General features: G+C 46.4%; 1 protein-coding gene across 1 annotated transcript in view; it reads left to right on the forward strand.

The window, feature by feature from the left end:
- LOC144112027 (uncharacterized) overlaps positions 1-18,275 on the forward strand; it is a 67,171-nt gene that overhangs the window by 42,057 nt on the left and 6,839 nt on the right. The window contains exons 7-11 of the mRNA XM_077645133.1: positions 5,654-10,383; positions 10,791-10,861; positions 14,416-14,521; positions 14,651-14,831; positions 17,156-17,272. Of these exons, the coding sequence (XP_077501259.1) occupies positions 5,654-5,846 (193 nt within the window). The 3' untranslated portion in view covers positions 5,847-10,383; positions 10,791-10,861; positions 14,416-14,521; positions 14,651-14,831; positions 17,156-17,272. The remainder of the gene's footprint in view (positions 1-5,653; positions 10,384-10,790; positions 10,862-14,415; positions 14,522-14,650; positions 14,832-17,155; positions 17,273-18,275) is intronic.

The following is an 18,275-nucleotide window of genomic DNA, read 5'->3' on the forward strand; positions in this document are numbered from 1 at the left end:
GCCGAATCTACCGATTCTTCCCTACAGCGGCTGGTAGAAAAGCTCAGGCGCCAAAATCAAATTCTTGCCAGTAAAATTCAGGAACTAGAAAACAAGCATGCCGGGCCGTCTGAGCCCACGCAAAACACTGAGCCAGAGAATGGTACTGAAGAATCCTCCGTATAATGTTGCCTTACTAGCGCCTCGCGGCTGAAAGCGGACACGGTGATCGATTCGACCTCCGTTGACACTCGCCGCTTCGAGGCCCTGGAGCGTAGAGCCGAACGGACGCAGGAGCGGGTGGCAGCCATTCCGGACCAAATCATGATTGCGGTCCGCGAGTCCTTTCAGGATATGTTGTGGTCCGGATTTGCTGAAATGCTTCTGGACATTGCGGCCCAGGCGACTGACTCTGTCCTTAAGGCGGTGCAGTCCCAGGTCAGCTCTCAAATAAAAATACCGTCTGCTGCGACACCGGCCCGCAGCTAAAGCGCAAAACAGCTGCCCGCCAAGCAGCGGAAGAAAGCGGTTCCGGCCCGACGGCCGCGGCGTTGGTGCAGCCCCTGTCTAGGGCTGCGCCTGCCTCCGGTACGAGTGGGTACCTAGAACCATAAAAAGAATCAATATCGCTAGAAGATCTTCGCGGAAAGCGAACAGATTAGAACGATTCCAGATCATTCAATAGAACTGTAGGGGCTTCAGAGCCTGGACGAAACGGTCACAACGTCCAGCTCTACCTGCACTCCCTCGGGGACATGCCGGCGCTTCCTGCTCTGTAGTAGTCCGGTAATGATGCTACATTCACTGGGTATAGCTCGTTTCAGTGGGGGGTGGGGGGGGGGGGGGGGCTCGACCTGAATTCTGGTGCATAAGACGTACATCGCGATCCAGGCCGATCCCGACCAAGAAACTGAGCAGGAATACACGATGATCAGGGTTCTGCCTATCAGGCATTGCGACCCGTCAATACATGTACTGAGCGCATACTGCCCCCGGCATAAGCCGCGCGTTACTTTCAGCGAAAATTTCTTTCGCGGATTCAAATTGGCAGACAAGGAACCCCTGGGGATTTCAACGCCCTCAGCCTTCACTGGTGCTGTCACTGCGAGAAAGCCAGGGGGCGCAAGCTGGCGGCGCTCATTTCCAGCCGTCGTTTTACTTTGCTTACGGACCCGGCTTGTCCCACACGTGTGGACAACTCTGTTGCCCGTGACACGCGCCCTCACTTATCTCTTATTAGGTACACTACAGACGCCACATGGGGAACCTGGGGATTCCATAGGCAGTGACCACTGCCTTCTCCGTATCACGGTTTTGGCGAAGGCAGCCGAAAAAACTGGGGACAGGCCAAAATGACCAATTGGCAGCAATTTCGAACTTAAGACATTCCTCCCGTACTATTTTCCGACGGCTATGCGGAGTCGGCAGCACAGGTAATCAACACACAGAAACAACACACGCAAACACTTCACACAGCGACGAGATCCCCGCAGTGGACAATCACCTCGTGCATCTGTGGGAGGCGCGCCGGAGCTTAACAAGACTGTGGAAAAAGCAAACGACAAAGTGAAAGCTTAGAGCTCGCACTGCACAACTTACGGAACAGGCTGCGGCTTATGCTGCACAGCTCAAAGACCCCAATTGGAAAGAAACCTGCAACTCTGCAGCGCGTCAGATGAGCTCGAAGGGGACTTGGCGTCTCTTTCGCAGCCTCATAGACGCCGCTGGAACAAAAGGGAGGACGAAAAACAGCTCCTGTGGGGTCTGCATGGGTGCCAAGCTACGCTGGTGCAACTTGCGGACACTTTGTGCGACAGGTATCTCTGCCGCACAGAAGACCCGGTTGGGCCCGAGAACGCGTACTCCAGCAAGCCAAATGAAGATTTAGACACCCCTTTTGCGTTGCATGACCTAAAGACAGCCCTGGCTAAAATGCACCGAGGTACGGCGCCAGGCCGGGATCGCATAACAGTGAAACTGTTGGCGAACCTGAGACCCATCTCTCTGACGTCGTGTGAGGGAAATGTCATGGAGACGATGGTACGGGATCGCCTATCTTCATACATGGAGGGTAAGGGCCTCTTTGCAGACACTATGCTCGTGTTCCGCCCACTAATGTCTTCACAGGATGTCCTCCTCCAGCTGCATAGGGACATAGTACGACCCACAGCCATGCAACAAAATGACAAGGCCATACTCGCCCTCGATCTTAAGGGGGCCTTTTACAATGTTAAACATGGTAGCATGCTGTCTAACCTGAACACCTCCGACTTCTAGGCGAAAGTCTTCGCTTATGTTAGAGACTTTCTCAACACGCATCAGGCACTCCCCGGTTCGAGGACGAGGAATACGGCCTGTATGCTATGGGTACACGGGGTACACAACAGGGGGCGGTTAAATAGCCGCTCCTTTTCAACATCGCCTTGATGCATCTCCCCGGCCCACTGGGTCAGGTAGGGGCCATAAAATACGTGCTCTACGCATATGATATTACAATCTCGACCCCGAGAGGAGCCTTGTGGAGATGGAAAACTGCCTTCAGCGGGCCGTCTCCATAGCCGATGCGTATGCTACCGACTGTCGTCGAGCGACTGTGTGTGGGCCAGGCTCTAGTTAGCGAAGCTTAAGCGCATAGGCGAACAGGTAGGGCGCATGATCCTCCGCGTTTCCAACTAGTGGGGTGGCCTGCGGGGCAGGGACGCGCTATGGCTCACCCATAGCCTTCGTGACCAGCCGGATCCTCTTCGCCGTGCCGTACCTTCGCACCGCCACACAGGAAGACGAGCGCATTGGCGCCATCATGAGGAAAGCGAGAACGCGAGCACTGCACATCCCGGTGGCCACCTCCAACGCTAAACTTAAAGGGGCTGTGAAGGGGGCTCTAATAAAGTTGCCTCATGCCTAGGATATTGAAGCACGCCGTTTCACGGATAGTGTCCAGCAAGGATTTTTTTTAAATGCGCTTTGTAGAAGCTGAGTTATCTGTACCTAAAATTTGAATTTCATTGTCTTCGCGCCTTCACCTCTCCTCTCGTCACTTTTTGCACGCTGTAAGGTAGGAGCTCCTTCGCCGACACCCCACTGGGAGCGGAGCTTCCCGACCCGCCGGAGCTATGCGGCTTATTGGCCGGGGCCACGGTAGCTGTCTGACGTCCTGAACGAATCTAACCAATGGCCACCTCTCACCTTGTATACGCAGATGCGGGGGACGGAGGAGGGTGCGAGCATGAAAACGTCGCCGGGAAGGGCTCGCCAAATTTGACGCGTGATTGTGGGTCGTCTGCTACGTGTAGAAGAGTATTATTTGGCTCTGGTTTTCATGGCAACACAGTGCAGTGATTAAGTGAGTTCATGTCCTGTCCTCGTAAGGCGTTTCAGAGCGCCTTTAAGGCGTTAGGGGTGCCCCTCTCATGAGCCAATATGCGCGGCTTTCGCAGACGGGTCCTGGGCGTGGCCTGCTAGACCGCTTACACATACAACACATATGCATAGCAAAGGGGACAGATAACATCACGGTGCTGTGGCGCCATATGCTTTGGGTCGCGCTACTCCCGCGTAGCATGGACACGGCTTCACACGAAGGCAGATGACAAGCGCGGGCTCACACGCTTGAGGCAATATGAATCTAAAAAGGGCGTCTCCTATGGGGATATCACAGAGCCGTCACCTGCGGGATTCTACACGGCCGCTGTCGTCCACCGGGGAATGAATGTCGATGGGCCGTCATTTCGAACCCCAAATTCAACGCGAGCGGAGGAAGTTTCCATGTAGCTCTCGCTGCCGCGGATTGAAAATAGAGAAGGGTTATCCCACTCTTACCAGCCCTGTGAACACTATCTGACAGAGGAAATATCACCTCTTGCCTCCCGAACTTTAATACGTGCTGCTGCCGATTCAACCCACAGGCAGATAATCAGAGCTTCTGGCCAGCAGTTTCTACGAGGCAATGAGGCCACTGATCCGGCTGCCCGAGCGCTTACACACCGAGCTCCTCATCCTAGCTCTCCTGGCCCAGAAGCTGATGAACCGCTTTTGCGGTTGCGCGAAATTTTAGTCCATTACTCCGACCGCCAGCGCCTCTACCCGGCCCCTGCCGAGGGCTGAGTAAGGCGGAGGAGAGAACTATGCGGCGCCTGCAGACAGGAACACTTCTCCGTCCTGCCGTAGTCAAACACTGATCCGAACATGGATGGGCGTTGCCCGCACTTTTGAGAGATCTGCGATATCTTTCTCATGGCGTCGTAATATACTAAGAATTCTCACCTTCCCCCTTCCCTACCCGTAACCGAGAGGCATGGGAAGCTGCCCTCCTCAACTGCTCCACACTGGAGTCTCAAAGGGCTCTGGTAAAGCGGGCGCGAGACGGGGCCTCGTCGTGCGGAGTCCCAAATTGAGGATACCGACAATGCAGCGGAGTTTTCTGACTCCACAACACTCTATTTGAACATTAAAGAGTTTTTCACCACCAGCACCACCAATGTTGCTTCGAAGCTCCGATCTGCCCGCCAGATATTTGGCGCGCCGCGCTGCACACGTAGTTTCCGGCGCAAAGACGGATCGTTCGACTTCCAGAACGAGACCAAGCACGGTGTTCTGGTAACCTGCCCACTCATTCGGCTTGTTCTTCGCCAGTGTAGTTTAGCGAAGATGGAGGCGATGCTGGACAAATAATTATTGATTTCTGAAGTGGAAAAGCGGCCGTCGCTATGACTGGCGAGCCTTAATATGCGATACGAGGATGCGAGCATAGAGTAAACGAGTGTCGATGGCGCTGCGGGTTGTGCAAGTGCTGAGATACATGATCACGGTGAAAAGGCGTGCTTAATTTTTTTGCGTACCAAATACATTCCACACGTTTTCACACCACTTTATTGCGCTTATTACTACCTCTCGCCACTCTATGCAATCGAATTGCTTCTAGCATATCACCGTAGCGCGTGATTCTAAGCGTGCCCAGACGTGAGCCCGATCCCGGAGAGTGGAGATGCGTACCTCTCTCGACGCCCGACGCGGCACGGCGTTCAACGCGCCAGCGCGTGGGGCGACGCCTCGGAAGTGCGAATGGACTCGGGCCTTTAGTTGTGCTGTGGCGCATTGAGTTTATGGCACATAGGCAACTAGGGTCATCATGCGCCAAACGCGTCTCATACCGCAGTGTGACATGTGTAACGTTAACCTAAGGCTATAGACTCAACTGGCCACGTTGGGTTCGATTGTTCGGAGCAGATTTGAATTACGTATATGTGATCGAGCGTTATCCTCGTGTTCGCTTTCTTTTGAATCAGCGTATAAATGAACAGGACAGAAAGCGGATTGATTTGGAGGTGACCCCGACTGAGTCGCGTCTGAAAAGTGTCAGGTGTGACACATCACCATACAGACGTGGACGCAAGTAAACGGAGCACGCTATTCCGCTCTAAGAATCATGCCTTCGCTGTCGACAATGAAGGAGCATCGCTACGCATTTCGCGAATGCTCTCTTACTCATCCGATATTCTTCCACATCACCCTTTCGGTGCCTTTCCTGGCGGTCGTAAACATAGACGCAGTTTTTTTTTTGTATTCGTTCAAGTACAGAGTGACCAGATCTCGCCACCGAAAGCTGACAGACTTGGATTTGCCTTCTAACACTACACTAGTGTAGTTTAGCTTTACACACGCTCCTGGCCTGCAGGTGCCACATCTGCCAGGCGACGTTCTCGCGGAAGGCTAACCTGGTCGGCCACACGAGAACGCACACCGGCGAGAGGCCGTTCCAGTGCCCTGCCTGTCCCAAGGCGTTCTCAACCAGCAGCGCCCTCAACCAGCACCGCCGTGTCACTCACCGAAGTCCAGAAAAGGACAACTCGCCGCGCCCTCTTCTCTAATGGAGGGCTTTCGCACTTGTTTTGCTTGCTTTTTTTGCATTTTCTTGTATTGCTTATTTTCATTTGCAAAATGTTTGCTGTGTGTGTGTGTAACTTCTTGCTTATTTTTGTTTTTCTACAAAAATGCTTGCTGTGTGTTTTCAATAAAGCTCTTTTTGAACATCCCCTGAATACTTCGCTTATCCCCCCTCGCTCCTGAGATGACAAGTGGCAGCCGCCAAACCCACAGGCTTGTGTCGGCGTAATTTTCGCCTTTACCTTTGGTCGTCCTCGGCCTCCGTATTAGAAGTCGGCGCCTGCTGCAAGTTCAAGAAAGGTCGACTCCACTTCAAGCTCGTGAGCGACGCTTGTAATAATGCTAGTAAAAGTGCTGCGAGGCAAAGAAAAGTAGCATGGACTTTGCAATGGAGCGATTCTGTTCCAGCCACATGAGGAGAGCTCCATTAAGTGGCCGCCGGAGAGATGGAAACCCAAATTATGCGCCAACTCCTGCGCTATGGTGCCCTTGGTATATGTCCAACAGAGTACAGTGGCAGCGGAGGAGGGTGCTATAAAATTGAGTATTTCGGAGTGTAGATGTAAGTGCAAAATGAATTTGAAGAAATACTTGGTGCAATCTGGGACGGCTCATAGATGGTGGAAGCCACACACAAGTTTTTAGGAGCCGCCGTCACCAGCTACATTTCGGAGCCGCACTAGACTTCGTAACCTCCTTTAGCCACATGTCGCACCTGCACAACACACACTATTTCGGCTTCTTTCCCGCTTTTGTAGCGAGAGCTACATTACGCTAGCATTTCGAGACTTCAATGTGCACTGTAAAAAAATTTCCGTACCTATAACGTAGACTATGTACGTTTTAAATACAGAACCACATCTGCTTTCAATGAAACGTAGGGAATGACCGTATATTCAGTCCAGTATTGAAGGAAATGTCCGTGTTCCTCTGTAGTCGTTGCAGGGAAAAATACTAAACATTCAATTTAAGGGATCAAAACTTAACACGACAGGACGGTTGACCCCATTGACTATGCGTTGCACCAACCGCACTAATAACTTGCTTAAAGGCAGCAAAAACAGAAGATGCTTATGATGTGACGCCACTTTTACACGATGAACTGCTGGCCCGCGGACTATAGGCATGACATGACGTCCGATTTTTTTATTTGTCTGGTTTACTCTTAGCCAACAATGTCCGCAAACTAGCATGGCGAACGACCGTGAGCATGTCTAATGTGATTAACACAATGAAGAGCTGAGGAAGGGTGATAACGCATTACGTTGCTTCAAGGTTGAGTGATTGGTACAAATTGTGAGCAACGTTAAATAACAAAGGCCTTAATTTGCTATAATGTTAAAAGCTGACTTGATGAAAATATTTTTCGCTACATTGCTAGCCACATGATAGAGTAACATTTAATAAAAATGTTACTGCAACATTTGCTTTCTGTGAGAAATGCTGCGTAATGAGGTCAACTGTTAAAAAACATTTAGACACAGACAATGGTTGGACAACTTCTCCAAAGTGAAACTGAACACCAGCTGAAAGTACATTGCAAACATGATGAAAGTGCACAAGTTGAAAGCCGAATTTCCATCTGCCATTTGGTAAGGAAATAAACAACTGAGTAAACCAAAAGCATGGGCAAACAAATCTGTGAATGCAGTGCAATGTAGCAGTTACATCTTTGCTACACAACCATAAATCAAAAACACCAACTCCTTCATGGATAACAAAAGCACCGACACAACAACATATTGCCCAATGCAATGTTTATTCAGTAGGTAACTATTGCCGCCCATTCATGCCTGCTCTTCCTGCAGATAAATGAAACGCCACCAAAGAGCAGCGAGCAGCCATAATTGCTGCAGTGACAAGGAGGATGTGCACCATCGATGATGTTCCCCCATCCTGAGTAGGAAATAATAGCAGTTTTTTCTGGAAATACTCTGAAAGCACGAATTTTCTATCCATCGTTTACTTAGCTTGCACTGACACGACCCATTGTGTACTCGGTACCTTTGACAAAGGGCCAGCCGATAGGCACACAAGACTGTAGAACCTTGCTAACTTGCAAAAAATCAATGCACAGAAAGAAAAAGCTGACAAAAAAATGAGGAATTCCTTATTTCCACTTTTTATACAATACTAAGAATGTGGCTAAGATATGGCATGAACATTGTTTTTTTCTGTTCACTTACAAACTTTCCAGCCTGTGCTAGCATATTACTGTGATGTAAATAATGAAGCATGCCAACACTGTACAATATGCTGTAACACTTATGAAATACTCCCCTTCAAGGCTGCCGCATGCCTCTTACATGCGGTAAAGTTTAAATCTGCCAAACTAGCTAGTCTGCAAGATGAGACGCCAAGCCTCTGACATCTGGCGATGTGTACCTCCCATGTAATTAGAGTGATTGGAGATGCTCCTTTTTGATGGCATTTCAGTTGCTGGGTGTGGAAGGACCAGATATGAAGGGCAACAACTAGACACCAACTTTTTAAGCAACATCACAATAAGCAATGTACCTTAGCTTTCCTTCTGTCCAAAAAGGAGTTTCATTTTCTATGTTCTGTGTTCACATAACTGCTTGCATGTGCACATTTTGGCTTGCTGGGAGGTGCTTTCCTCTGTTAAACTACAGTTTTAACTGTGGCCTCAGTCTTCTGCGCCTTCTTAACTTCTTGCTTGCGTTCACCTTATGTCGCGTACAAACTCACGCAGATCTCCACTTTTCTACGTTTCCAGCTGTCACATCTTCTCTGCCTTCGTCATGTCCACCACTGCATCCAATGCCTTCAAGTCTGCTGTGTATAATCATTTTAATTAATCTGCCTACACATTTTTTTATGTTAGTCGCTCTCCTCTCTTCGATGCCAATTGGCCCTGAGAGTAAATAAGTGAAATGGTAGTCTAATCTAGGTCTGAGCAATCACGCATTATGTTGAGTTTATTTTACCACGTTGGCCAGTAGAGAGTGGAAGGAAAAAAAGCTGCTAAGTGGAGCTCGACATGCCTCTCGACCCCTACACTGGAAAGCAGCAGACACCAAGGCATACGTAATCACTAACGACAACAGAACATGACAAGTGTGAAGTAATTCAGTAACGTTCGTCGCATTTACCACAGTGCATACTCGCTGCTCAGTAATTTATTACCTCATTAGACATTCTTCAAAGAGAGTGTACAATTATGTGTTTTGTTTGAACATGGCACCACAGTACAATGACAATCATTAACCTTGTGCCAACACAACATAAAATAAACTTCTGCCCAGTAAATGCATTGCTTGCAGTGCCACCACGGCACCTGTTTAGAAAATAAGCTCAAAATATTAGTGACATTAAATTTGAGCAGACGGTAATTCCCCCACCCCCTCCCTAAAAAAATGAAAAAGGGTGCTCTTTCGACGGTACGTTTGTACGCTGTAATATTTGCGAGTCCAACTACGTGTGAAATTCAGATATAAATAATTAACGCCAAAGCATTCGGTTGAATGCGAGGCGCCAGGGCGCGGGCAAACAGTAATCGTCTTCAGGTATCCACTGGTGCCACGCCCTGAGGGCCACTGCTAGGCGAATACCATTCATGGCCACGTTCACATCCAACAAGCTTGTCACAAACATCACACAGGTGATGATGCAGCAGCAGTTCATCATTGCTGTTGGCCAGTGCTGAATTTTTTGGCGTGGTAAACGGAATCATCCACCGAAACGCGCGTCGGCTGTTGCCAGATTCTTGCAGTCCCACGAGGGAGAGCAGCTTTTCCGTCGGCTTCAAGTCTCCTCTTTCGTGCAGGGCCACTGGCATTGTAACGCACATTCTGCACGATCGTTTTACTACGCACCGATGCCGCACGGGACAGCGAGCTGTTGTATGTGCACTCCAATGCAGCGTTCCGGCCACACACATACACACACACATACTAAAGACACACAACGCGCAGGACGCACGCAGCGAACACGGAAGAACAAAAACCCATTCCATAGCGCCTGTTCATTCAACTCCACACTGCGCTAACTGCGCACATGTTTCCGACTGCGGGCTCGGCTAGCGCTTCGACTTCGCCATGGCTAGCCATGGCCAAGCTGCGCTGCCGCTGGTGGTAATAACGTTCATGCAACGAAAAGAAAAAAACAATATATCAAACAATTCAGGTTGTCAGCTAAAAAAGCTACCGTAAAATTAAATACATCTTATATGTTTTTGCCGTTGTGCGCCTTTGCGACATCAGCGACGTGAGCTTGAGCGCGAATACGCGAATGGCGCTATGAATTTCCCGTGTAGCTCCGTAAATTGCAAATGGCGTGGCTACGCTGCTAACTTTTAGACACGACCGGCTTTATTACTTAAGCCGGTCGTGCTTTTAGACATGCTTGCAGAGGTAGTCGGTGCGAACAGTTGGAAGTTCAATCGACTCGAATTGCTCAAGGAAAGTCAGCGGCACTGCATTTTTATTGTTTCTGTGCATTGCGAGTGACTTTGGCGGCAGCCACTCGGCAACGTCTCCGGTTTGGCGAACTTGTGAGAAGGTGAGCCTTTTGTTCTCAAATTTTGAAAGCGGTTTTTTGTTTGTATTGTAACCCTGCGTCTCGTCGCATGTTATGTTCACGATAACATCAGTACAACGTGCATGCGCTTTCTGTCTCTATTTAGAGTAATATTGGTCGATCAGCGTAAACTTTTGGATTCAATTAAGCACGAACTGTCCATGTTGGTACTGCGTGTCGAATGTGTTTTGAGATTATTCTGAGCGGGAGATGGTGTTCTGATAATTTGTGTACTACCAGATATAGTCTAGAGATTTGAAACCATTTATCACACTGAAACAAAGTTGGAAAACTGTTTTGTGTTCATGCATCTGCTGTCCTTAAACTTGACTTTTCGGCAATCATTCGCATGGCTCCTTTGGATCTGGAAAATTGACTACTGTTGCTAGGGGTGCCTGGTAGCAGAGCTCCTGGGGACGCCCAGTGGGTCATTTGTTTGTCCAAGTGCCCAGTACCAAAGGTACCATTCCTGACATTTTTCCCCAGTCCGTTAACCTCATATTCCTTGCAGAGATTACAGTATGTAATCAGGTAATAAAAAAATTGGTAACTTCTGCATATTTCAGAACAGTTCAGAGAAATGCACATGCAGCATCAGTATTCTCTCGGTAGAATTTCTGAGACCTGGATTCATTTCTTCTAGGACTGTGGCAAGCAGTAGGTCAACTGTGCATAAATTTATTTTCCTCTGGTGCAAAGTAAAGAGTGCAAACGTCATAAGACAAGTCTCTAGTCTGTTTCATTCTCACTGCATTTGGCCAAAGCATAATATGAAATGCTGTATGTTTTGTGCCCTAGTTTCCTTTACTTTGAGCAGTAGATATTGACAGTGAATAGCAAGGCAACTCCACTCGCTGACGGTTTTGCCTTCGGCAGCAAAACAGGGAATACCTTACCCCATGTGTTATCTCGACAGACTCAAAACTGCGATGGACAGCTGCGTCCACAGCTGCTATCACCTCCCAAGTGCATGCGCTCGTAAGGCACATAATAACTCTGGATTGCCATTAACATAGCCTTGCTCATTGCAGTTGCCGATAAACACCTCATAAGTGGTACTATTATGCACTCTTTTCTTTGGCACTATGTATGAGCTTCTGTTCTCGCACTTTCTAGAAATAATGCATGCAGTTTTGAAGTGCGAAAAGGGAATTTACGTGTAACTATATTGTCATGTCAGTATGTTACAGCCAAATTGTACGTTGATGTCAGTGCTGGTGGTTTCTTTTCATTATTTTAGGAGAATGTTATAATGTTACCTATAGCAAATAATAGCCCTCACTAATTAGCTGATTTTGTCATGTCCAGTATTTTGATATGCTAAGCCACCAAAGCATGATTCAGAATGTTGTCAGAACTAAAGGCATTGAGTCTTTCGTGTCAGTAAAAAATGTGCTTTATACCCCTGTCACACGGCATTCCTCGAAGGCCTTTCCAGCAAAGGCACCATTTTTCACCAAAGGAGCGAAATCTTAAAGGAGCAGCGATGCAGCTACACGGTGCAGTCCAAAGGTGAAAGTCGTTCAGGCTTAGCACCCGCTGCTATACTCGAGGTGGCTGAAGTGAGTGTTCTAAAATTAAAGTGGTGTATTCTGTTCATTCGTTGAGCTTTGACAATTTTTTTATTCTGATTGCTTCCTTAAAAGTACTGCAACAGCTACTCTCATCAGCAGGAGCAGGTTTTGTACGTGTATTGCCTTGGCCACCATGGGCGCTCGGTGTTGCCGCAACACTTTCACTGTCTTGAAATTTGAACATAAAACATAAACACCCGTACAAAAACCAAAGCCAGACACACCTTTCGTATTTGAAAAAAATGTTTTCAAACATTATTAGCTTATCTATTTTTTTTATTGCTTTTACATTTTGACTTTGGATGGTACTGGGATCACAGCTTCTCGAATGCCGCGTCTTCGGGCTCTGAAGGTCTCGGTTGAGCGCCTTCGCCTCCAAGGCCCTTAGCGACAAAGGCGCAACATTTGTACCGGGTAGCTGCACTCCTTACGCCTTTGGATATGATTCTCAAAGGCCTTTGCGGTGCCCATGTGACAGGGGTATTAGTGTGGTATGGCTGCTTGAACACCTGTCCCTGGTATCTCACAAACTGAATAAGGAAGGGAAAAGCCTCAGGGTGCTTGCCGACGTTTCGACAAGAGGACTTGTCTTTGTCTGGCAAAGTGTTCATCATTGGTGGGGTTTAAATAAGGTTTTCACTTCGAGGCGAAAGGCCTGTTGTGTGGGGTGAGGGTGCGATATGGGAAGGGCGTTACGATGGGGAGCGTGAACCTTGACCAGGCATGATAGCTGCTAAAGAAGATTAACCGGTTGACCTGCAAAACTGTAAAAACAAAAAAGCCCAATTCAGTAGAAATGAATCTCGGGGTATGGAGTGCGGATAGTGGGCTTGAATGGCTTTATGTCCAGCCGCAACAGGTGGCTTGGTATGGCTGGCTGCCTTTTCCTGAAAAACTAGGATAAAGGAATTAAGCAGCATGGCAGAATAAAATACCAGGGGGGGGGGGGGGCAAAATAATTTGAAGGAAAAAGAGAAAATGAGGGCAGGTTCGGAGAAAAGGCAAAAAGAAAGGGGAGGGGAGGAGTATGGCAGCCAAGGTTCCGAGAAGTGATGTCAGGAGGTGCAGAGCGTAAGGTTAAAGTATAAGGATAAATTAAAGAAAGCAGGAAAGGAGGGGGAAATTATGGGTTGGGAAACCTCTGACCATGTGCAAGGCCTTTTCAAATAATTATGCCAATTCCGGAATGTACAGAGCTGGCCACATTTAGTGCAAACATGTGAGCACATGGCCGCACTCTTTAGAGGTCCAATGTGTGCGGCGCAGCCACTCATCGCTGCAAAATGGCGCAAGAGGAGATGCACCTGGATGTGGTGCTTCGTGTCATGTTACACTTCGATGTGTGGCAATGTCAGACACAGTGGCCCAAAGAGCACAGCCATGTGCTCGCGTGTTCGCGCTAAGAGTGGACAACCCTGTACTTGATTCTAAGTTTCCTCTGTATATGTTGACCCCAGACGAAAACAAGTTGTCTTGTCGAAACGGCAAGCACCCTGAGATTTTTCCTTCCCTTGTTCACTTTTTGAGTGTCAAGAAACCATCTGCCTACTCTCTCTGTACCATGCACTCCACATCTGGTACGGTTATCTTTGTATGTATACACCAGTGATAAATCATGAAGGAAATCAAGGGATTTGTATTTGTATTGCTTAACACTTACTTTAAAGCTATATCATGAGGGTATAGTTGAAAATGTGCTACGGGGGCTTGGTTGTGTGTCGTGACTGGTCTCTCTTTATCAGGGCTACTTGACAGCCACCATGAAACGCAGGCTTTTGAAAAGTCGTTCCTCAAATAAAAGAGCGTTTCCACTGTTACAATGGAAATGTTATTTGCTAAAAACTTCAATCATTGCAGTTCAGGGATTGATATTTTTCAAATAACTAACCTGAAGTTCAAAACCTGCAGAAGGAACTATGTAACTTCTTTCCTGCCTTAAAAACCCAGTACTTATTTGCCAGTTTCAGCAAGCAGAGGTCTGTTTCATGGCACATACTTTCCACTACCTTGCATGAAAATTGTGCAGTACAGGCCCACCATAAAACTAGGGGCATAGTATACTGCTTGTATGCAACTACTTTGGCGTTAGAGCATGCATAGCATGGTCTTAAAGTTATTCTTTTCATTTGCAACTGGTTCATAAAAGGCCTATTCTGGCAAAAGGCATTTAGCAAAATTATCTTCCTCTGAATGCTTCTAAGGATAACTTTAGTTCATTCAGGAAAATATATATTGACAATATCTCTTAAAGGCATGATTGTCCATATTAGCTCTTGTTACCTCACAGTATTTAGTTTTGGGCCTCCAGCATCACTGACTTGCATCATATGTTAAATAGAGTAGTAAAAAGCTCGCTGTTAGTTTAAACCACAACTCATGATGGGGCTGTGCACTTTTTGTTGTGTTACATGAAATTTACTTATGTATGAAACAATTTCAGCTGCACCTCACATGATTCAAATCCACCAGAAGAAAGGCTGCAACACAACATTGCTCACTATCTGTTGCTTTCCCAGCACATAACATGCCATAACAGCACATAGCAGGTAAGATGTGAACAAAAACAGTGCATGTATATGTTCCACACATGCATTTTGTGTACTACCAACACTATGATATGATTAACTATGTCATGTAAGAGAGAGTACACAAATCATTTTTTGTATATATTGCAGCATGGTTATTTCAAGTTTTAAACTGGCCATTGAAACGACCCATTGTATCACCGCTGGTTACCTGGTGGCACTGGGGATCGAACTCCGCACCTCCTGCTTGCGAGGCAGATGCTCGGACCACTAGGCCACTCCTGCAGTCCCCCCACTGATGTTGCTTACACCAGGTGCTGTTAAAGCCCCGGTATGTATGTTAAATGCATTTTAGAAAACCATTAACTTCCAAAGTACCATTTCATCTTTATAGCAAAACCACAGTTCGCCTAGCTAGACAAACCTGCTGCATACAAGCCAGCAGAAGGGTTGCACGTACATGCTTCGTTAGGAAAACATAAAAATCAAGCAGAGCCTGCCCTTCATGGTGCATTATACCCTGATTTTGAGCAATGATCAAGATAGGCAGATGGTCATTTCATTGAACACTTGCATGATACATTCGTAGAATCGAAAAGACAAGTACTATTGCAAAATCTTCAAACAGTGTTTATTCTCAGAGAAAACATATCATGAAAAAAGTGTTGGATTAGTTATGGTGCACCTTGTATGGGGAAAGGGGCTCCCACTTTGTGAAAGGCTTAATTTTGGAATAACGACAGCATTTAGACTAGTTGGGTTACCATGTTTAGATAGTGGATGGGCTCAAAAAGACACTGGAAGTAAGCGCACTGTGTGGAAATTTCTTTCTGTATCCTTGTCTTTTTGAGCGCTTTCACGATCTAAACTTAATTTTGCAAGAGAGCAAGGAAAACAAATATTTAAATTCTGAAAATTAAGGATAAAAGATCATGTTTCATTGTGTTGCTTAAAGTGTACATTGTATCGCTATTGCTGTATTGCAGCACTTCTGTCGTGGTCTTGCATTGCAGCCTCTTGACTTTTGTTTATATAATAGGCAGTCGTTTTTTTCATTCGATTGCAACACTTTAGGAGTTACTGCAGAGTTGCGTGGTAGCGAACTCTCAGATTAACGGTTTGCATTATTACGCCAGCATAACTTGCTAAGTGTTTCACTGCAGTCTTGTTACTAGAACAGCCTCTTGAAAGTATTCAGCCTGGTGGTCATTGAGGGTTACTGTTCACATATCAAAATGCCGGATCAGCTGTATACTCTTTACAGCTACCAGAACTATGGTACATTTTATGACATGCTGGCTGAAGAGTGCTGGAGCACCAGACTGGGGATTTGGATGAAACAATTTTCAAATGTGTGCTCGGTATCACGCTGTTTTGTTCCAGTTGTGGAGAGGTTTTCTTTTCATATTTGTTCTGTCAAACATTTAAATTTTGGGCAATATGTTGTTGCCTTTATCTTGTGTTCTCTTTGTTGTTGAGGTTTAGTATTTTTGGCACAAGCACTCCACTCTATTACTTTTCAGTATAATTTAAAATTTGTAGGGCACGTCATGAAGAATAAAACTTCTACTTGAATAATCTGCATGTGTTTATGTTCTCATTGTTGATATAAAAACTTAGTTGAGACAGCTTGTATTTTAGCTCTGGCTAGAATTTTTAGGAGAGCCTCAGTAACATAATCACATGACCAACACAAACTTGGTATTATTGTTTGTGCAATGAAAAACAGTTTTAAAATAGTTATTAACAGCTGTCAGTGTAGGACTGGCCTAAAATGTTTTGTGCTCTATGTAGCTCTTCTCTGAGGCAGGATTAATTCATCTGCACCTGCAGCCTGATACCGCCAAGGTACCAATTCTTGGGTGAACTTATGATTTTTTTTTTCACTGAGCAAACTTGCATCATCTTGAAGCATGGAACTTGAGCTGATTCTTAACAGCTCTAGTGTAGCGAATTTCATTATCCTCATTGCTTAGTTTACATTCACCTCAGGACAATGGCCTTTTCCAGTTTAATTATCTGTGTCTTGCACCAGCTACATGCCACACTATCAGAAATCACCTAATCTTATCTAGTGAGCTTATAATCAGCTATCTCCTGCTATATTTTCCTTATGGTGAAATTCATTTTGTTGCGATACAATGCACAAGCTGTTTCCTGGCGTGGTGCTCAGCTTATCTGGAATGAAATGCTTGGGAAATGGTTCTCTGATTTCACCTTGAGTAGACGAAATTAACTTGTGCTAAGGCACTCTTTGGCCACAGATGCCCTTGTGCCATTAAAATCCATCAAATTCATTCTGTTGCCCTAAGATACCATTGGTGATTCATTCTCTGCATTGTATGCCCTGGCCAGATCCATTTTCTTCTTTTAATTTCTGCCAGAATATTAACAACTTCCTTGTTCATCCCTGTTATGGTTTCACTCGGTCAGTTGTTCTATTAATAATTATAATCACTTTATTGAAAACATATTTTGGGCTAAATGGCATCAAGTTTGCCACTCTGCACAATGATATATATGTTTGGTCTTGCATGTCTTTACTTGTGTGGTAATGTTTATTTTGTGCTCACTGTCTAAACAACCTTATTTGCCTATGATATCCTAAGCCCTTCTATACCTATTTTCCTTCCCCCTGGCTCTTTCTCTTTTCAGTCATTCTTCCTCGTTCCTTTACACCGGCCATTGGTCACAAGGCTGCTGTGGGAACGACAGTCAGCACTGGGCCCTTTTTTGTTCATGGAACCTGCACTGCTACTATTAACACTAATAGTACGTTATCAGTATTTTTGTGATACTGCATTTATTGTTATTTATGAAGTAGTTGGCTAAGGCAATGGTAGCAGTGTTGGATATTGCAATATATTATGCATATATCTCACTTGCAATATATAAGTGTGTTCACTATTACACTACCCTCTATTTCTTTCAGTTCAGTTATTTGGCTATAGATATATTGTGTAGTCAAGAGTTCGACGGAAATCCGTCTGGTCAGGCATGGTGATGCAATGAAGTGAAGTAGCAGTCACTGACCATAGTCGAAAAAAGAAAGACGTTTCGAAACCCGTACGGGTTTCTTGTTCACAGTGAGCAGGACAAGAGCGGTGGCGAATTTATATCCGGAGAATGTGACGTAAAGATCGGGCGTAGATGCCTGGCATGGGGCCAGCGTTCTTGTTTAATGTTGCTTGTGATGTTTGGATGAATAGCGATTCCAGCAGAAGGCGCGTCGTCAGGTTTCTTTCCTTAGATAAGATGGAGGCATTGCCCCAGTCAATCTGGTGGCCAGTGTCGTGTGCATGACCCGCCAGCGCATTTGTGGCATGCTTTTTGTTTTTCACATCACGTTGGTGGTCCTTTATGCGTCTTGAGAACTTCCCTGTCTCACCGATGTAGGCATGATTGCAGTTCAGGCATGGTATTTTGTAGACGACTCCTGGAAACTGCTCATTTGGTAGTCGGTCTTTCACATTCATTAGCTGATTCCGCAGCTTGCTGACAGGCATGTGGGCCACGCGTAAGTCGTATTTTGAGAACACACGAGACAACGCTTCGCTGATACCAGGCATGTATGGAATGCCTGCTCGTGTTCGATACGTCCTACAATCAGTGGTAGCTGGATGTGCAGCTCGTTCTTGTAGCTTTGATATGAAGCGGCTCGGATAACCGTTGGCTGACAGTTCTTCGTGCACTCTTTTTAACTCCTTTTCTTGATCTTGAGTTAAAAAGAGTGCACGAAGAACGGTCAGCCAACGGTTATCCGAGCCGCTTCATA

Source organism: Amblyomma americanum, chromosome 1 (assembly GCF_052857255.1).
Source record: "Amblyomma americanum isolate KBUSLIRL-KWMA chromosome 1, ASM5285725v1, whole genome shotgun sequence".
Taxonomy (NCBI): Eukaryota; Metazoa; Arthropoda; class Arachnida; order Ixodida; family Ixodidae; genus Amblyomma; species Amblyomma americanum.